The sequence below is a fragment of the Larus michahellis genome, chromosome 4 (genome assembly GCF_964199755.1).
Source record: "Larus michahellis chromosome 4, bLarMic1.1, whole genome shotgun sequence".
Classification (NCBI taxonomy): Eukaryota; Metazoa; Chordata; class Aves; order Charadriiformes; family Laridae; genus Larus; species Larus michahellis.
The window spans coordinates 64812525-64833914 of record NC_133899.1 but is presented as its reverse complement, the minus strand read 5'-3'; the positions used below and the strand labels follow the sequence as shown (position 1 = coordinate 64833914).

General features: G+C 36.0%; 1 protein-coding gene across 2 annotated transcripts in view; it reads left to right on the top strand.

Moving 5' to 3' along the window:
• SEC23A (SEC23 homolog A, COPII coat complex component) overlaps window positions 1-21051 on the top strand; it is a 34000-nt gene extending 12949 nt beyond the window's left edge. For both annotated transcript variants that reach the window (XM_074585195.1, XM_074585193.1), the window contains 13 exons: window positions 248-406; window positions 1209-1324; window positions 4108-4231; window positions 5370-5450; window positions 7190-7279; window positions 8595-8701; window positions 9729-9882; window positions 10614-10691; window positions 11776-11937; window positions 13468-13554; window positions 14933-15088; window positions 15687-15752; window positions 19292-21051. In XM_074585195.1, coding sequence (XP_074441296.1) covers window positions 248-406; window positions 1209-1324; window positions 4108-4231; window positions 5370-5450; window positions 7190-7279; window positions 8595-8701; window positions 9729-9882; window positions 10614-10691; window positions 11776-11937; window positions 13468-13554; window positions 14933-15088; window positions 15687-15752; window positions 19292-19381 — 1470 coding nt within the window. In that variant the 3' untranslated portion in view covers window positions 19382-21051. The remainder of the gene's footprint in view (window positions 1-247; window positions 407-1208; window positions 1325-4107; window positions 4232-5369; window positions 5451-7189; window positions 7280-8594; window positions 8702-9728; window positions 9883-10613; window positions 10692-11775; window positions 11938-13467; window positions 13555-14932; window positions 15089-15686; window positions 15753-19291) is intronic.
• Window positions 21052-21390: the final 339 nt, after the last annotated feature.

Here is a 21390-nt window from a genome sequence, read left to right as displayed (position 1 = left end):
GATGCATATTAGATTTCTGTGATGGTTCTGGTGGATATCATATTCTTCCTTACATACATAAAGTAATTGTAGGTGTTTAAACATTTTAATGAGGCAAAATTTGCATCAACAATGGATATAAGTTTTTGGAGGGAAAAGTACAGTTATTGTTAGAATCCTGTCAATATGATAAATACTTACATGGCTGTTTCTTTTGTCCAATTTGTAGCAAAACATGATGGTTTTATTTGTCTTTTATTTTCTGCAGTGCACTTTTCCTAATACCGGTGCACGTATAATGATGTTCATTGGAGGACCAGCTACGCAAGGACCTGGCATGGTTGTAGGGGACGAATTGAAGTTACCTATAAGATCATGGCATGACATTGAAAAAGACAATGCTAAATATGTTAAAAAGGGTACTAAGGTAAGAGATGATCATAGGTGATATTTTAGGCATCTTACCAGTGTTTACATCTTACAGTATTTAAACACTTACATTGCCTGGCCAAGTACTGTTAGTAGTAGCAAATGTATAAAGAGGTGGGAATCGTGTGGTTTTGTTTACCTGTCTCGGAATAGTGGTATGTCTTCAGGAATTTCTTCAGAAACTCAGTATATCGAGTTAAGACTTTGGCAAGCTTTACGTTAAAGTTCTTTGGAGTGTTTCCCTGGTTTAAGTCAGATAAGATGTGACTAAATGATATATCTAGGGTAAGGGTGTCTGCTTCTTAGACAGCTGCTCAAAGCTGTCTCTATAGTTTGGGGAGGGTTAGGCAGTAGAGTTTAGGCACAGTTCGTTTCATCCTAAATGTACATTTGGGCAGGTGAATTGCCTCTAAAACCCATTGAATTCATCTTAACGGATTATAATGGGAGTTTAAACTATTCTCTCAATTGCCTGTTGTTATAGACAAATTAAATTCTGTTTGTTGGATCTAGTACTTAATGCAAAGTTTAAAAGACAAGATCAAGGTAATTTTCTAGTTTAAATAGCAACCATTGGTCTGTCTAGTCAGCTGGTCAGGAAAAAAAACACAGGTGTTGAAAATTCCAGTCTTAATTTTAACTTTAGGAAAAAATATTCTTTTAGCTTGTATTGGAATATGATGTGAATAAAGTCTGACAATGCTGTTTTAGAAGAGTTTTGGGAGTTTAAGGTTTAATATGAAGATGGGGAGAGCTCACATCATAAATTTCTATGAACTGTGTTTTCATCTTGGATTTAGCATTTTGAAGCCCTGGCTAATCGGGCTGCGACAAATGGTCATGTTATTGACATATATGCGTGTGCATTGGATCAGACTGGTCTTCTGGAGATGAAGTGTTGTCCCAACTACACTGGGTATGTGCCTCTTCGTTTTTAAGTAGTATATGAAGGTGCAGGTTTTTGTGTTTTGGTTTTTTTGGGTTTTTTTGGGTTTTTTGGGTTTTTTGGGTTTTTTGGGTTTTTTGGGTTTTTTGGGTTTTTTGGGTTTTTTGGGTTTTTTGGGTTTTTTGGGTTTTTTGGGTTTTTTGGGTTTTTTGGGTTTTTTGGGTTTTTTGGGTTTTTTGGGTTTTTTGGGTTTTTTGGGTTTTTTGGGTTTTTTGGGTTTTTTGGGTTTTTTGGGTTTTTTGGGTTTTTTGGGTTTTTTGGGTTTTTTGGGTTTTTTGGGTTTTTTGGGTTTTTTGGGTTTTTTGGGTTTTTTGGGTTTTTTGGGTTTTTTGGGTTTTTTGGGTTTTTTGGGTTTTTTGGGTTTTTTGGGTTTTTTGGGTTTTTTGGGTTTTTTGGGTTTTTTGGGTTTTTTGGGTTTTTTGGGTTTTTTGGGTTTTTTGGGTTTTTTGGGTTTTTTGGGTTTTTTGGGTTTTTTGGGTTTTTTGGGTTTTTTGGGTTTTTTGGGTTTTTTGGGTTTTTTGGGTTTTTTGGGTTTTTTGGGTTTTTTTGTTTTTTTGTTTTTTTGTTTTTTTGTTTTTTTGTTTTTTTGTTTTTTTGTTTTTTTGTTTTTTTGTTTTTTTGTTTTTTTGTTTTTTTGTTTTTTTGTTTTTTTGTTTTTTTGTTTTTTTTAATTATTTAACATCCTGCTACTTTAAAAAAACAACCAACCTGCTCAGATATACTGTGGTAGTTGCATTTGTACCAGAATTTTGTAATTTCTCAGCCTCTGGCAAATTTGTCATCATAATTGGGGGTTTAAACAGAAGGGGTTATGATGTTGTTTTTTATTTTTAATATGATCTGTTTGAGGCTTAAATAACGTTAATATCTTTTAAACAGGCAGTTTATCCTATGTACTGTTGCTATTTTTCTTTTTCAGTGTGTGTATATGTAAGCTGCAGCTTTCAGTAAAGATAAGGACCTGTCATCCTCCTTTTTCTGGCTCTTCAGAGTTGTACAAAACCCTGTGTTATTCCTTCTGTCTTGTTTGTGCCCTTCTGTATACTGTTGTTCATAGGTTCAACTGCTGTCTTAGGTGATTATCAGGTACATCTGTTGCTCCTGATTTTTGCTCCCTGTGTCCAGTTCTACATTTCAGACAAGATCTTTTATTCCCTCCAGCTTGTCTTGCTGTCAGTTCATTTTAGCAGGATCAAAGCAAGTCCTAGTCTTTCTGATGAAACCGCTCCCCTATTCTCTGTCAGCTGTGGATGACACCCTCACCCTTCCTCTTACGCAGATCTGCAGCTTGGGATAACTTCTGATTCATGCTTTCCTGTTAAGTACCTCATTAATTTTGTAAATCCTGCTAATTCTTCCTCCATATTTTTTCAAAGACTGTCTTTTCTTTTTCTTTCTGTTTCTGAAAGTCTTTTCTACACTTAAAATATTTCATCTTTGCTAGTATAGCCACCTGCTTTACATACCATTTGATTTGTAGGTTAGACTTCTGGATTCAGTCTGGATTCTTTTGCCAAGCTCATTTTTTCTTGCTTGTTATTATTAGCTGTGTCAATACCAGCTGCAGGTAAAATGAAATGAAGCTTCTTTGCTTATCAGTTTAGTAACAGCTGTGTCTGTGGCTAACTGGCCGCCTTAGTTGCCTGTCAATACCTTCATATGACAGAGGATCATAAGCACATGCTATGTATCTTGGAGAATGAGAGATGCGGCTGCTGGGTTTCAGGCCAGCTTGGCCATGCTAGTAGCTGCTGGGTTGCTTCTTTTCAGGGGTGTGTTTGTGTAGCCTTAGCATGGGAGTTTCCACTGCTTAGGATCTTTAAGTTTATGACTTTTTGTGCGCACTTAATTCCTATTCCTTTTCTGCATTAAACTCAAGCTGTGTCTTTCTATATACTGCAGTGTAATTTTGCTCTTTCTCTCTGCTCTTGTGACTCACCTTATCCTGTTTCTGCTCTTCCAGCAAAACTAGCCTGAATGTATAGTTTGTCCATTTCTCTTACAGCTGTTCCTATTTTCTATTTGATTACGTCCTACCTACAGGGAAGGATTTCCGATTCTGCCTGTCTTTATTGTCTTCTATCTTTGAGTATCCACCTGAAAACTTCTATAACTTCTTTCAGGTGTAATGTTTCACCTACTAACATATTTTAGTAATATGATGTAATTTATGTTTTTTGATTAATAACAATAATATCGCCCATTACTATTTCCTAAATGTAGTATATGATACTACTATGATGTGATGCATGGCAACTGTTGCAGTTCCATACACAAAATGTTGCTGAGCATAAAAACAAATTGTGCTTTTTGATAATAGTTTTAAACCTGAAATAATGAGTCAACTACTCAAAATAAAATGGTGTGGTAATAGGTTTGGAATACTGAACATTAGAAGTAGTTAACTGACTATGCTTGACAAGGTCGTTAGACATTTGTAGTGTTGAAGTCCGGTATAGTATTTTCCCAGTGAAAGATTTTGTTATATATTATAATCACAGTGACTTTAAGATGCTGACTGGGCAGGAAGCTCACTTACAAAGTTCATCCCTAATATTGTAGCAAAATATTAATTTAATGGTAGTCCATTTTAAGAAGGCAAGAATGTGCCTCACCATGAGCTGTCATTAGTTTTAGCCTTTAATAGAAATAAGCTATATAAATCCCATGTGCTAAATTATTGCATAATAAGTAATCTCTTTTAACTTGAGGGTTTTGTTTTATTTGTTCTTTTTGTTGTTCTTGCTGTCTAGAGGCTACATGGTGATGGGAGACTCTTTCAATACATCTTTATTCAAACAAACCTTTCAGAGAGTTTTCACAAAAGATATGCAAGGACAATTTAAAATGGGATTTGGTGGCACATTAGAAATAAAGGTAAGAATAAAAACTGCGATGTGTTAATTAAACACAGCAATAGGACAGCTAAGAACTGTGGAATCTCTGCCCTTTAAGGAATTTTTAGGAACATGCTAAACAGATGTGTCAGGGTTGGCTTGGACGTAGCTGTTACTGCCTAGATATATTCTTATGGTTCTGTGATTCTGTAAACGTGAGTTAGGTTCCTTACTCTGCATTCAGTGACAGCTAAAAGAGGGACTGAACTAAAATTAATGCCTCTCTGTTAAAAACTCACAATACGGTATGTGTAGTTTTTGGTATCAGTAGGGAGTATTTCTTGGTTTTGTGTCCACGTTCTCTATACAGTCCAGGACAGCTTTCCTTTAATTTTCCATCTGTATCAGAATCCACTCTGGCACTTTAACAATGTTCATTTTCACTTCCACTCTTGTGAGAAGCTTAGAGCAAAACGTGCTGTAGGTTCAGGTATGGTCTTCCGTGATGTTTCTTGCAAAGTATTACATCCTGCCTTGTAGAAGAATATGGGATATTTTCTTGTTCAGTAAAATTCTGTTTAAGTTTTTACTACCCAGACAAAGAATTGAATCCTCTTTTTTCATGTACGTGTTTGTGTGAATTTTGTTGGATGATCTTGGAAAATGGGAAAAGGCAGCCCCAGTTCTAGAGGAATGCACAGATCACTTCCAGATGACATTGGAAGAATGTAAATAACTGGATTTTGCTTTTAGCTAAATATGTTTAGGAGATAGAGAGTATAAATTCAGTGTGGGGTATGTACAGGCTTATCTTGCCAGTCTTCAGTTTTAATCTCATCTTGTGAATATTTTAATTACTTTTCTAGAAAATAGACATTATCCAATATACTTTCTAGGCTCCCAGGTTTATAAATAGCAGCAACTTTTCTCTATGTTTTAATTTATGTTCATGCTGTTGTTTCAGATGTACTAATTAGTACAGCAAGCATGTAATGAAGTGCAGAAAGTGAGCACATGAGAAGTTTCTCTAAATGTATCAAGCACTATTATATGTATAACCTTTCCTAAAGGTATCAACAGTCTGATTTGCATTAAGGTTTTCATTAACTAATGATAAAATAAGACTGAGTTCTTCATAGTGTGGCATATTAATGTATGTTTTTCTTCTAAATATGAAGACTTCAAGAGAAGTAAAGATTTCTGGAGCGATTGGACCCTGTGTCTCACTCAACTCTAAAGGACCTTGTGTCTCAGAAAATGTAAGTTAACTTTTCTGAAAACTAAGGCAGCATCCTGTTATGCAAAAAGAGGATTTATGATTTCTGGATTTGAAGAGAAGCTGAAACTTTTCCATAAATGGAATAAAGAGTGTTTACTTTTTTACCAATTGTAAATTAGATACACACAAGGGCTGTTTTTTTGGATAAGCTCCTGTTTACTTCTAGATTAGATTCAAGTTGTATTAGGCCTTGCAGATCCCTCATTGCTTGGTTGGGTTTGTCCACTGAGTGATTGCTTAAAAATGATTACAGAGAAATTATATTCTGGCAAAACAGAAACTAAGTAGAAAGCGAGTTAGCATGCTTTATTGTTAAAATCAGAGCTACGTCTATTTATCCAAACAGAGAACCATGAAAATACTTTGTTTAGAAAGACTGAGAGAACAGGAGGACACGAGGCCCTGAGAACATCCCCTTTACCTTGACCCTATCTTCCCTTTTGTATAGCTGTTTCACCAAATGCACATTTAATTAATTAATTAGAATATCCAACTATTAAAGGCTCCTGAAGTAACTCCTTTAAATTTACATCAAACTTAAATCATCACTTATTTTCTTATCAAACAATACTATTACAGTTTAATTTTGCATTTGAATACTAATCAAAAACAATTCCTGCAAGTAACCAAAATGTTTTACATTTGAAAAGTCTTACTTTTGTACCTAAAAATCTGCATATGTGCTTACATATGGCCTGCTTTAATCAAACATTTTTCGTGCCTAAATTTTCCTTGTAGTTATATTTGCATCTTTGCGAACTAAAAATCTCAATATAATCAGTTTTTTTTTTTCTTAGCGGTCTGGTACAGATTTTCTTATTTTGTCACCTGAATGATTGCATATATTATGATAAAAGTTTAAAAACCCAAAAAACAATTACATGTACATTTCCTTATTTAAGTTACGTATTTAAATCATAGCATGTAATAGAAAATTTAATTGTGAATTCATGTCTGTTGCCTTGCAATTATATCCTGATTAATTTCTATTCCAAAAAACCTTTCTGTTGAAATTACCTGATGTAAAATTTTTGATGTAAAACATATGAATAAAAGGTAGATGCATGCAGCTCGTTGCAAGTGGTAACTGGACAGTTAATCTAGCCATAATGCTCTTAAGAGTGAACACCAGCACAGGGACAGTCTTGCCAGTATAGTTGTCCTTTAATGTTTTGTTTGGTTTCACTGGGTTCATTATGGATGACTGATTATTTTAATTGGTTTCTCTGGGCATTTATGTTGTTTGTATGGCAAAAAGGAGTTGTCAGTTGAAATACATCACTATCTATATATAGTTACCTTGTTAGTTACTGGAGACTATGTAACTATATACTATGTAAGCTGTATATTTGAAGTTTTACTGGTGTGCCTTTCCATTCCATTCCACTTACATGTGCTTCTTACCTCTTCTCTTGGGACTGTTTAAGCAAAGTCTAGTGCTTTTTCCTGTTTCTGACTTGCTTTTCCCATTTTTCTAATGCCATCTCCTTGTCTTTCGTAATGTTTTACTCCTTTGCAACCATCTCCTCTTTTATTATTTCTGCATTCAACACTGCAGTTGTTTTGCAAGAGTGTTTGTCTGAGAATCTGTCAGAGTGAGGAGGGAGAAAGCTTGTGACAGAGTGGTTGTGAACAATTACCTATAGTGGCCAGATGTTCTACTTCACAAAAGAATGTAATATTTCTGGTTTGTAAAAGTATTATAAAACCTTTCTACAGGAGATTGGAACAGGAGGTACCTGTCAGTGGAAGATTTGTGGACTTAATCCTACTACAACACTTGCACTGTACTTCGAGGTGGTCAACCAGGTAATAAATACTTGTCTACTTGTCTACTAAACAAAGTAATTTTATTTTGTGTGACTGGTGAAGCCTATATATTTGTGTGATTCCCTCAAGCACAGTAGCAGCGATATGAATGATGATGTCATTTTGTGTTCCCAAAGTTTAGAGAAGGACGCTAACGGATGAATGATGAGCTAGTCATCTTCTTGAATATGATAATGAGAACCAAAGAGATCTATAAATTTTGAATAGAGTTCACAATGGAAGTCCAATTTTTATTTTCAGTGTTACTTATTAAAATGTATTTACTTATTAAAATGTATTTCAGTTACAATGTATGAAAATGCTGTAATCTGTGTATTTAAAAGTGCTTGTCGGTGGTTCTCTGATGTTTTAGCTACAAGGTAATTACTCCTTAATGTTACATTTTAACTTATGCTTTAGTTCCTCAGTATTTGCAAGTAAAGATTGGTTTTGTTTAAATGCCTCAGGGGTGTATAGCCTGGTTTCCTGTCTCCCTGAGGGGTACCAGGAAAGAAGATAAAAACGTGACAAGCAAACGTGCTACTTCTTTCTAGTACTTTCCCATTTTCCAAATATTTGAAGCTCAGGAACTATTTGAGTTGACCGTAGTTTCTATAGTATGCTATATTGCATACTTTATAACCTATGCAAAGGCTTGAAAACTTGAATTTACCTTAGCCATTTTTCATTTTACTTTCTGCATATTTATTTTGGTTTCATTTTATGACTAGCTCTAAAACTGGTCTGATCGTGGTGTGTGATAGTGTATATCAACTGTCCTTCTCTTTTGGAATGACTTACCTTGTTAGCAGCATATAAACCTGTATTTCTACTGACCAGAGTTTTGAAATTTCAGTTTACACCTGGATTCCAATCTTTACATTTCAATGGCACTTTCTGGGATTAATTAATCAACATTTTAGAATAGTATCAGTTTTGTTGCCCGTAATTCTAGTGAATCATGTGATGTTCAAATAGAATCTAATTAATCCAGCAATTGTGACACAGCCCCTTCGAAAATATTGTCTCTGTAAGGGTATGTGGAAGGAGAGAGCATTGGTTGCTTTAAGGGTATCTGGTGGAGGCAGCCACTGCTCCTAATGTCCCTTAACAGTCTATGAGTTTATTAGCCCTGTTTAGTAAAGGTACTCAACATAATAAAAGCACCAGACAACGCATTTATATAACTTGAGCTGCCTATTGCTAACAATTTTATCATTTTCTACTGATTTGTTTATACGTTTTCAAATTGTACTGTAAAATCTTGAGATTCACCTCCGTGTATTTATTTATTTTTTTTTCCTCCTGTACTTAGCACAATGCTCCCATTCCTCAAGGAGGACGCGGCGCAATCCAGTTTGTGACTCAGTACCAGCATTCCAGCGGGCAGAGGCGTATCAGAGTGACCACAGTTGCCAGAAAGTATGCTTCACTTGTGATGAATCATTTTTGAAAAAGCAGGATATAGGTTTGCCTTTTAATCTTTAGATTTTTGTTTTTTTTAACCAGTCTATTGTTCTGGGATATGCAGTGCTGCAGGTGGTGAAGGCACGATCATACCTTTGAGACAGTTGCCTCTCTTGTTCTGTGGGCTGTTTCTTCTCTGAGAGGTTGCTGTGACTGCATAATAATGTCATGGGAGTGCTCTGAAGTAACCCAAGTGATTTTAGATGAAGAGTAAGCTTTGAGTGAAATTCTGTGGCCTGAACTGAGGAGATGGTCGGACTTAGGGAACGGCAAAAATCACTTAATAACTTAACTGGAGAGCGCTAGCTGCAGTTCAAGGCGGTGTAAAATACCTGTTCTTCCATGTGTAACCTTTACCTGCAGCTTCCTTGATTCAATTTACATCACAATTTTAGAAAGTGTTGTTTAAGGCATTTTGCAGTGTCCAGTGGCATTTCCTTTAAGTTAAAGGAGATTATTGATTGGTTAATTTGATGGAAGATTCAATTTATCAAAAAAAGCATTGCCCTTACTGTTGACATGAATATCTTGCTAACGTACTTGAGTTATATTAGTAAAATCTTCTTGGTGACTGATAAAAAGAGAGATTAGTAGTTCACCTTGTAAATGGAAAAGAACAAGTGAGGTGCACAAGAAATCTGCTAGTCTGGGGATGTGTGATTAGCTTCATGGACAGTGTTTTCTGTGATTTACCTTTCATAATTAATATTTTTAAAATATAATAACTGTTTTATAAGTGGCATTATATTTCCTGTCACTGGTTGCATGGCATCTGTACAAATAAGGGACATGTCTAATTAACGAATGGTTAATCGAGAGGCCGCTCGTTTGCACCAGTAGATTTTTGAAGCTCCAGCACAGGTTTGTTAAACTGTTAGCACTGCTTTCTTTGCCGCAATTTTGAAGGGATATTTTGAGGTTGGACATCTTCTCTTTCACTGTGGTGCAAATACCTGTATTTTTTTTTTTTTTCTTTTTGCAGCTGGGCAGATGCACAGACGCAGATTCAAAACATCGCTGCATCTTTTGACCAGGAAGCCGCTGCCATTCTCATGGCTAGATTGGCCGTGTACAGGGCAGAGACAGAAGAGGGGCCTGATGTGCTTAGGTGGCTGGACAGACAACTTATACGACTGGTAAAAAGGACTTTATTAAAAGAGTCAGATTGGTTTCTTGTCTCCAGGCATATAATTCTTAAATGACTAGTGTTCGGTGACTTGTTTCTTTAAAAATAAAACAAAACAAAAAATGAACTGAATGCTTCATTTCCACAAGTGGGTATGCAGCATTAACTAAAATTTTCTATTTTAAATGGAAAAAAGACCAGATATATTTTTAGTTCTTTTATTTATGTTTCCTCAGTCCTCAGCAGTTGGTAATTGCCAGCAATTGAGAGAAATTCTAGCATGAGATTAGCAGAAGTTAAAGCTTTCTCTACTTTCTTCTGCCTAGAATGATATCATAGATGAAATATTTTTAGCAAAAAATGAAGTCAAAGTGTCTAGAAAACCATATGGAATTTCTTTATTTTCAAAAAATCCGTTTTCTGTTTGTTTTTATATGTTATTTGTAAGTAAGTAGCTATTAATAATTTAATTTTAAACATGTTCTCCAGGGCAGTATAATCATCTAACTCTGCTTAGCAGTTTTAGAGGAAAAAACCAAAAAGCCATTAAAGCCTCCTATGCAAGGAAATCACTGCTTGTTAAGAAAAGAAATTACATCAGTGTTTTTGCTAGTTTTCTCTTTGCTTACAAAGCTGTAAGCATTTCAAATGATGTGTCTGTTAAAAACAAATGAATATACAATAATCGCATGACGAAGCAAATAAGTTACTTAATTTAGATAAATTTTTCTTTTACTCTAGTGTCAGAAATTTGGAGACTATCACAAGGATGATCCAAGCTCCTTCAGGTTTTCAGAAACCTTTTCACTTTACCCGCAGGTGAGTAGAAGGAAGGTGTGTCTGTAAGGGATAAAGAGAGAATGCCTAGGGAAGGAAGAGGCACTGTAGCACGGGGTAAAATACAGCATTATACTGGATACCAGAATGAAAAGACCCCTTGCCCCCAGCTACTGTCTGGCATGTAGCATTAGGCAAATCTCTTGTGTTGTCTGTGCTGCTGGGTCCCCTTTAGCCCTCTGTCCTTACAGCTAAACTTCCTCTAGTTGTGTGTATGTTTTGTTTCTCCTATAATGGGATCCTCACCTTACTTGGGTTTGCAATTCAGATAATGACACTGGGTTTTTTTAAGGGCAGTTTTAATGAAGAATTCAGAAAACATGAGAAAAGATACAGTTTTACTTTGTTGTTTCTTTTCTATATGATTTATCATACTGACCTGAAAAGAAACACTTTGCTGGTGAAGTGAGCTTGAGCTTGACTATATTAAACTTTGAATAGTTTATTTGATAAGAATCCATTCCGATACATTCCTCCATTTTGATAGCTCCTGATATGTTACTTTTGGACTCTTCATAGACTTCTATGGTATTTCTGTTTGAGTTGTCTACCGATCTGCGTCAAGGTGTTAAGTGTCGCGGAGAGATTGATTCAGCAATGAAAGGATTGCTGAATCCTTTGGAAATGGAAATGCTTTTTCCATTTTACTAATGAAGTTCAACTTTGCTGTAGTTAATGTTCTTTCTTCTGTTCACATGCCATAACTTGCCTTGTGTGTTCAAGCACAGCAGCCTCCCTCATAGGAACAGTAAAACTTACGGTAAAGGAAGGGTTTGGCAATATTCACTCATACTACTTATCAGCTAGTACTGGAGAAGAAGAAATATTAAACTTTTCTCTTAATTCAAAGCTGTTTCGTAGGTTTATCCATTCTGATCTCTGTCTTACTTTCATGAGAGTATATAAAAACTGACAAAGGTGCATATACAAGTTAGAAGTGTTAAAGAACTTGGAATTCAATTTTGTTGTGGCATTGGTGTCATGTAGTTTGTGGAAAACATTTCTCTCCTCGTACAACTCTCCTCCTTCTCTGTGAAAGCTCAAACAAATGGTTTTTCTTTTGCAGTTTATGTTTCACTTGAGAAGATCTCCTTTCTTACAAGTTTTTAATAACAGTCCAGATGAGAGCTCATACTACCGCCATCATTTCATGCGTCAGGATCTAACCCAGTCGCTTATCATGGTTCAGCCGATTCTTTATGCCTACTCTTTCAATGGACCTCCAGAGGTATCATTATATATAAGATAAATGTAGGTTAAAAGATGCTGTTTTCACAGAGAGATGATTGTTGTCCTCAGTGTTACATGTTAGAAAATGTGTTGTTTTAAAATCTATTGCATGAGAGAGAATATTAATTTAATATAGAACATACTATGAACAAAGCATATCTCAGAATTCTGATGTAGCATAGTCTTGAGAACATAAGTCAGTTTGTGAAGAGAGGATGTTTTAAACTAAAGAATGGTAGTTTTTTTGTGTTAGTTTTTGAGAGCTATAGGAGTTTTACTTCTGTTTTTGTGGTGCCAGAATGTAAACATCAACAAAAATGTTTTTATTTCAAAATGTACTTTTTCTGTGGAGTTTGAAACAACAGTTGGGGTGTTTTTGAAACGTACAAAATTCCCCTCTATATTAACATTCTCATCCAAAGCTTCTCATTTTGGTGCGGTTACTATTATGTACAGATTTGGTCCATACCCTTCCAGCTGACCTTACGGCACATTCTGTATAAACCTAAAATAAAACCATGATCTTCCAAGAAGCTTGCGAAAGAAGCGTAAGATAGGAGACAACAAAAGTAGTCTGATAGATAAGAGAGAGTGAGGAAATGGTAAGACAGTGAAAATAAAAATAGTAGGCAAGCATCTTGGCAGGTTGGAATTTGAACTTTTGTTAGGTTGTTTTGTTTTTTTTTTTCTTAGACTATGTCATGGGGATTAAAAGGAAAAAGACTTTTAATTATGGAGTTTAAATTAATGTAATGAGGTGCTTTGTGAAGAGCTGCTCACAGGTGTAAGATCATTCTCCCATGTATGAATAACAATTAGTCATATGGGTGATGCAGAGGAGAAGTGATAAAGTGGGAGATGAGACATCCTCAGTGCAGAATGAGTAATGACATTTTTTTTTTTTTGATTCTTGGAGTAATTAATATTTTTGGTATCCCTGATAAGATTGGTCCAATTAAATCATATGATACTAATTCACTTAAATTACATCGTCCCTATATAGTGTCACTGCCCTTAAAAAGGTAAATTAAAAAACTTAAATATTACATCAGATTTCATAAATCCTAAGTATTTCCTATATACAGTATTGATGGATATATATGCACAGTAATAATAGCTGCAAGGACAAGACTAAAAAAACCCAAACAACCACAACCCCCGAATCTTACACTTGAATAACTACTGCATCTTTGTACATTGAGATATCATTCAAGTTAATGGCACTGTATAAGTAAATATGGAGGTACTTGAAAGACTAGAAAAGTGCATAATAATGAAAGAGGTTTCAGCTCAGGAAAGTAATAAAAATTGTATTCAAGAAGTTATATATTCAGAATCAGGACGGATAAGTTTAGAATGAGATTGTGTGGGTTGCAGATGTATAACATGAAAACGAGCAAATATGGAGCTTTAGTAAGTGATTTAAAAAGTTACTAAGATTCAGTGACAGATTCAAAAAGCTGTTAATGCCATCCAGTTGCTCAATTCTGCATCAGTTCTTAATTTTATATTTATTTTTAAATCTTAGCCTGTTCTTCTGGATAGCAGCAGCATTTTACCAGATCGCATTCTCCTTATGGACACCTTTTTCCAGATCCTTATTTATCATGGAGAGGTAAGATTTGTAATTTCTTACATCAATATGCTTTTTCTGTAGGAGTGCTACGTTATGAAAGTCAGGCCCTAGTTCTGAAGCTCTCCATTGCTTGACCTCTCATCTGTGTGGCTAATACCAGGCTCCTAATTCATGTTTGTAGTTTGGTGACCTAACGTGCCTATACACAGATACTTGACATTACTTGATGTTTTGGTGCAGTTTGTTATGTCAGGTTTAAGATAAATTAGCTTCAATATGCAGATTATTTGTTTTAGATCAATATTTAGATCAATAGACTGTGTTGTTCCACACCCCCGTGCTTTTCCCATATTTATTTTAGACCTCTAAATTAGTTCTTCAGGGATAGGGAGTCAGAACACCAAGTTTTATAATCACCCTTAATCTGCCCTGTCCTGGAGGAATGAAACTGCTCTTGGCAGTTGCGTAGATAGGCATTCGCTAGCAATATAAATATAAATGCTTGTGACTTGTGAGTGCTCTGCTGCCCTGGAGGAATTGAGCTGCTGCTTTTTACTGGTTTGCAACTGTAAATGGTTCCCAGCTGAGAGTTTGAGAAATACCATTCTGGATCATGTCCTCATAGCTGCACTGTTTACAGTAATTACTAAACTTTAACACATGATTAGGCAGGCAGTGACCTCACCAATGAGGACCTGGTCCCACAGTACCAGAGCAAGGCAAGCAGAGCCGGTTACAGACAGTATCCAGGTTCAGCCTCCAGTCCAGATCATCACACAAGTCGATGGGGATGAGGCAGGTCTGAGTTCTATCCCTGTAGTCAAGTCCCTGAGTGGGGGTCCAGATGGCCGGGTACTTGACCAGGTACAGGCATGGCTGCAGTGGAGCTCAGGCAGGAGCCAGGGATGAGCCTCAGCTTAAAAAAGCTGCCAAGCAAAGGAGGGGGGAACATCTGAGACTCTCTCCAGTCTTTCCTAACAGCAGCCCTATCATTGAGCTGACCTTGAGCAGCCAGCTTCACTCCTAGGAGGTGCGAGGCTGCGCTACAGGCCCTGAAAGATAAATAGCAGCATAAATATTTATTTCTTATGTGTCATAGACATGAATGTTAGAGAACTGTAAATAGTATCCTTGACCTCATAAACTAGACGTTTAGCATACAAAGGATGACAAAAAAGGAAATCAGAAAGACCAGAAATTGTTAGAGTTTAAAAAAAAAATTAATCCAGTGGCATGTTACTTGCACATCTTGGATTTTGAAAATTGACTTGCATACTTTCTGCCCTTATAGGGCAGAAAGGCGTGAGTGATAGAAAAGAGGTCAGCAATGTGACGTTCTACTCTGAAGAGTCCTCTGTATCCTCTAAGAAAGATGGGTGAATTGGTTCTAAACTTCTTTTTCCCCCTCTATCGCCAGACCATAGCTCAGTGGCGTAAATCAGGTTACCAAGATATGCCGGAATATGAAAACTTTCATCACTTGCTACAAGCTCCAATAGATGATGCCCAAGAAATTCTCCATTCCAGATTTCCAATGCCCAGATACATTGATACAGAACATGGAGGAAGCCAGGTATAGTAAAATATATGATCTAGGAAGTGGTGTGTTAGTAATGTCATGAATTTTTTTTGGTATTAAACATGCATTTCTGTGCTAAAATACATGTAAATTGCAACTCAAAATTTTATTTTTAAAGCTTTTACACAGCCAGATATTTAATAGTAGCTTTTTGCCTTAATTTGTGAATCCTGTTACTTATTACTATTTTTACCATACTGACTTGGACTTTTGGATTCCTTGTGTGAGGTGTTTAAGACAAAAAAGATAGTACTTGCCAGGGTCTCAGGACCAATGCTAGAAGTATTCTTTTGAAGTTATTAATATTTTATTGATATTCACGTTTGCTTTGTTAGGGCTTAGAAAAAGACAAAAACTTACTTTCTGCTGCACTGAAAAGTTGTTAGCAGTTCTGCGTTATAGCTATAGAATTCAGGGAGTGGCTTTATTTATAGAGGTGCTGCTTGCTTTTCTGAATAGGTATCTGTGCATGTTTTTATCTCCAAATAATAGAAACGGTATATTTCATGTACATGTGATTTTTTTTTTTTCTGAGTACAAGAAACTTCTATTCGAGAAGTTTAATTTATTGCCTGTGTTTTGTGTTTTAAAGGCTCGTTTCCTGCTTTCAAAAGTAAATCCCTCTCAGACTCATAACAATATGTATGCGTGGGGACAGGTAAGTACGAATTGGCTGATGAAGCTTGTATGCCTGTTCTGTTCTTTTTCCCTGTTTTAGAAACCAAGTGACAGATTGTGTACGTGTAAGTAATAATGCCAAGTTTTGAACCGAAAAAGAAATGTGGTTTTGGCCTGGTGCCACCAAAATTGCAGAAGTTAAGAAAAATGGATTTTGTTTCTTCAGACAAAAATGATCTGATTTGCTGTTTTAAGCTTCTGTGAGGCTACTTCCATGTCTAGCTATGTTTCTGAGACAGGTATCTTCAAATTCCTTAGTATGAGAGCACTTACCACACATGAAAACTAAGGGACATTTTTGCAATAGGGGAAATAAATTTTGAAGTTAGTTATAAGCAAGAAATGAAAAGTACACCAGTACGAGTGTATTGATGTTTTCCAGAATTTTTGTTTCTGATTCCTGGCCCGAGTGATCAGGAATCACCTGTTCAAATCCTGTCTTTAGAAAGTTATGTAAGAGTTCAAAAATTAAACTTTCTGGAGCAGCTTGTATTCTTAAACGTTGCATCCCAGTTCCATGTTCTCCTTCCAAATTCAGCTTTTATAGTGGGAAGAGAAACACTGGCAGTGGGTGAATGCTAGTGCAGTCTCATTTTCTCAGGAAAATGGAATGACATCAGTCAGTTAGAAGCTACGTATTAACTGTTTTTCTAGAGTACTTTGATAAAGGGCGTACAGTGTTGAAGTCATGAATGAGAGAACTCTGTAGCAACTTTATGGCAGTGATTTTTCTCAGTTAAGTTCTATCAAGGTACGTTTTCATAGAGGTGTGTTGGTTCTCATGAAACCATGGCAAGGAAGAGCACTGAGATCCAGAGTGAAAATACTTGAAAACTTTGTTCTGAGTCAGGGACAGCACAATTTGAATTCAGCTCTCCTGCCTCTAAAGTCAACAACCTAACCAGCAATCTGTTAGTGTGTCTTTTTGTCATGTTTTCTCCACAACATACACATAAATCCTGTAATTTGAAAGGTCCTGTTTTTATCTGAACACTACCTGGACATTTTTGAAGTTTTGACATTTCCAACAGTAAAGGACGACTGTTTCATGCTCATTTAATTAGTAAACAAATGGAACAGTATTCTAAATGCAAATGCAAAACAATTTTTGAGCTGATCTCTTAAGAAAACTGTTCATGCTGGACAAGTGTGACTCTGATACATCTTAGAAAAGACAGCTTGCCCTTTTAATGTTGAAAAGAATTCAGTTCTAGGGTAAAACAGGAAAATCTGTGTTAATCTCCCCAGTGGCATTGCAGTGTGTGTACTCAATGTAATATCCTCCTGTGTTTGCAGGGGCTTTTGTGAATGAAGTTGAGCCAAGTACAAATTATGAAAAATGTAACTGTTGGGAGAAAATTTTAAACTGAATTGGTTTTGCTTTTGTTTTTCTCATGATCTTCCTGGATTATTTTATGTAATTTTATTTTGTGCATAACAGAGAAATTTATTAGTCCACATTGACCTGAAGAGGGCACCCATACACCACTGAAACCATGTTTCAGGAGGTGATGAATTGGCTAGTTTGGTTTTTAATACTGTAAGTAAAATTTATTTTTTTTTTTAAGTTTAGCAAGTAGGTGCTTTATTTTCTGAAAATGTTTTCTGTACTATATAATGGTAGACTTTTCATACGGCTGTATTATGTTGGTTAGTCTTTGAAGTTGCAGTTGAATTTTTTTTTTTAAATCTTTTTTTGTCTTGGTAACTATGGGGAATTGGTAATTCGAAACAAAAGAAGAGGTCAGTGGCACAGATCTTACCAAATGCCCATCTATCTGTCACCAGATCACTGTTAAATTTAAATTCTCGTTTTATGCCTTAGATCAAAATTTTAAATGAACAGAAAAAAACCCGTAATGTGGTCTGTGAAAAATCAAAGCTAATTCTCATGTGCTTTTCAGACTTGTACATTGTGACCTTGCTGGTTTTCACTTAATTCTCCAGCAAATAAAATGCTCTGCTACCTTACCTGCTGGAGTGAAGAGTTCCCAGTCTTCAGAGTAAAGCTGCTGCTGTTGGTGGTAGCAGTGGTGACAGCAGCTGCCTGTGTGCACGTGTTGGATGGGGTGTTCAGCTTCCGGAATAGTCTCTGCATTGGTTTTAATTACCCTGGATTGCCACTAGCATTCGCTGTGAGGGATCTCTTTTCTTAGGGGTCTGTCGGCTCCTTTGGTGGTTTATTTACCAGAGGATGATGTACTGTCCTTCCACGCGTAAGACACAAGGTGGCAAATCATATCCTGCCCCAGAATTAAATTACTTGTAATTCCCTCATGGCTTCTTAAATAAGAGAACTCAGGCTTAGCGTTTGGCAGGCTTGGAAGTAGAACATCCTTTATTCTCATCTTGCCACCATCAGCTGATAATAACTTAGTGAGCCTTCCCCCGAGAGTGGTTGTGTATTGTGTCAAGCGTATTGTGGTGATCTAAGAACTCCTGCTGCTCCTGGGTTTGTCCCTTGATCATTAACCGAGCACTGGTTTTGTCCAGTTCTCAGAAAGGAATGCCGGTTCTAAGCATCCTCGTTAAGACTTCTAAGTCCGTGTTTTGGAAGGCTTTGTAAGAGTTCAGACAGCTCTGATTTCATTTGGGAATATGGGTGCTTAGTACCTTTGGAAAGGTTGAACTGCTGAGATTTATAGGAATAGTTCTTCCATCTGTAAACAGAAGTAATGGCAGATTGGTTTCAAAGGAGTTAAGAGAGTTACTATGTAACACTTGCAGAGTTGCCAACTGCTGTTTTATTTAGACTGTAAATTTGTTTAAAAATAGTAATTAAAAGGTGACCATTTTGAACTTCTTGGATTTCTGAAAATTACTTCTGAGTTCAAAAAGTAAATTGCACAAATCCATTCAAAAGGGTTTTTTATTTATTTAATCTTTTGTGATCTGATTTTGCACTGGCATGACTTTCAGATGTTGGTTTTGGTGTTTCTCTGAGGTGGCACAGAGCTGTAGGAGAGAATTGTCCCAACTTTTCCTGGAGGAAGCTGGTTGACCTTCACTCGGTGTCAAATCAGACCCTTAGTGCATTTGTTTCCTCCTTTCGCCATTTTGATACGTCTGAGCTCCAGTGACAGATACTGATTTGTAGTTGTGTCACTTGGGTGGTTCTGTTTCTCTCGCCTTTGCTCCACTGAGATAGGAATGATACAGGAACTGTGGCATGGAAATTTTATTTACTTTTAAAAATCTGTAAGTTAGTATTTGGCAGCTGTCAAAAACTCCAAGTTTTGTATGGTTGATGTATGTATCTTGCTATACTGCAGCTGATTGCTGTGTATGCATTAATATGGAAGAGAGCACAGTTGTGGTTTGTGCCTGAATTTATGTAAACATATGAAAATTTATGTAAATGTACAGTCTGCTGTTTTTTTGTCAGAGGATTTCAGCAATGATATGCGTCTAAGGTCTTTCTAAATTTATAAAGTGTTTATTTAATGGAACATATTGTGCCTTAAAATGCTTTTTCTTCACAAGTATAATCAGTTCTTCTTGTTTTCTTTTATTTTATAGGAGTCTGGAGCACCCATTCTTACTGATGATGTCAGCTTGCAAGTATTTATGGATCATCTGAAGAAACTTGCTGTCTCTAGTGCTGCCTGAGATTCTGCAGTGCGTTAAAGGCACAGATAAGCTGTAGCCACATTTCAGCTTTTTTCTCCTTTCCCCTTTTCCATGTCTCTCTTGACAGAATGCTCTGATATGCACAAGCTGCCTGACTTAGATGTAAAGCAGTGTTGTTCTCAAAGGAAAGCTTTTGTTATCAGCAAATGTTTTAATGTGAATTGCTGTTTGTAAAAATGACAGGTAGTAGATTAAATTAAGTTATAATTAGAGGAAAAAGAACAGTCGTTTTGATGACTGTGATACTGTAATTACTTTGAGATCATTTATAACAACTTGGCTATGTGATTTCAGTTTCCTTTTAAAATGGTTGAGGTTGATTCTGCGTTGCATTACAAAGGCACGTTGAACAATAAAGGAGATCTTTGGTGATGTTAGGCTTTCCAGACTGCCATATACCTCTGCCTACTCAAATTGAGCATGAAGTGAACAAAGAAGCAACAAAAAGCCTATAAAAATAGTATTAACTCAGTCTCTTGGCTTGGGCTGCCGAACTTTTCTTTCCTGCAGAGATATTATTGTTTATGTATCGTTCATTTTAGGAGTACTTAATGTCAAATATTGCTTCCCACTTACCCTGCTTGATTCTTGGGAACAGTGTTTTTCTTTATTTCCATATAAAGAATTTGAACTGAAAAAGTAAAAAAAAATATGTTTTTGCACAAAATTGAAATCCACGTTGTATTTTTGACAAAAGTATCTATTCTCAAATACAGTAACAGATGAATAAGCTCAAAAGTTAACACTTTTAGCTTGAGCTAAGAAGTCCTACACTACCAAAATGAACTGACTGAGTACAGCCTTGATTTTTGTCTTGGCAAGTACACTTTAAAAAATAAAAATTTACCTTTTTTATTATTGCCTTATAATGTTATTACACTAATGCATGACACTGCACATCTGCTTTTTGTTTCTGCATCCTTTTTGTTATGAATTCAACAGGCTGTAGTTCTTGTTGAAACAGTATTATATAGAATGTGATGTAATTAATTTGCTATTTAGTTCATACTTGATTTTTTGGGTGTGGATAAATTTGTAGGCTTTCCCATTTATTTGTTGAAGTTTACACATAAACCAGATGTTTACATAGGTAATACGACATTTTGACAAGTAAAGATGTGAAATGTGGTAGTGGGCAATAAAACATTGTGCCAAGTCTAAAGGAAGAGAGACAAGAGTTTTGACATAGGAAATTCAATCATATACTGATATGATAAGCGTGAGAGTTTTTTTCTGTTTTCTGTAAATTCTCAAAAACTTGATTAAATAAATTCCTCTCCATTTCTTTGATCTAGACAAGATGAGCTCCTTTTGCCTCAATACAAATAAAATACATGGTTTTCTCTCACTTTTTATATTTATTGTGGTGGTTTCTGTTGGTGCTTGAAATGAAATGTGGAAATAAAGGTAGTAATGATAAAATTTAGCATAACTTCACCAGTTTTATTGATGTAATAATTGGTATCAGACTTGTTGAACTTACGGAGATACTGAACACACCAATGGCAGTTTAGGAGGTAAAATTTCAGTAGCCCTCTTGACTTTATTTTAGCTAATGAATAGCTTAAAAATTTTTCTCGTAACACCACATATGTCCAGTTTATTTGACGGTTAAATACCATTTGACTAATAAATCAATTCATCACCAAGTCGTGATAATGGGTGGTTTTTTTGTGTGCTTTCCTTCCTACTCTTTAACCAGCTTTCACTTGTAATAGGTTATTTTATCCAGTCTCTTGGTGTTGCAGATAGAGTGATGCACTTTACTCAGACAAGCAGCAATACGTTGTATTGATACAAAACAGCAATTTAACAAAGTCTGGTAGTAAACGCAACTGTGTTTTAACAAGATTCGATGGTAAGGTACACTGGATTATTTACTGCATAGAGGACAGGGTAAGTGAGATGTGCTGGGGAGACCCTTCCATTGAGTTATGAGGTTGAGAGGACCGCCTTGCTTTCTGACTCCTACTCGGAGGAGTTCAGGT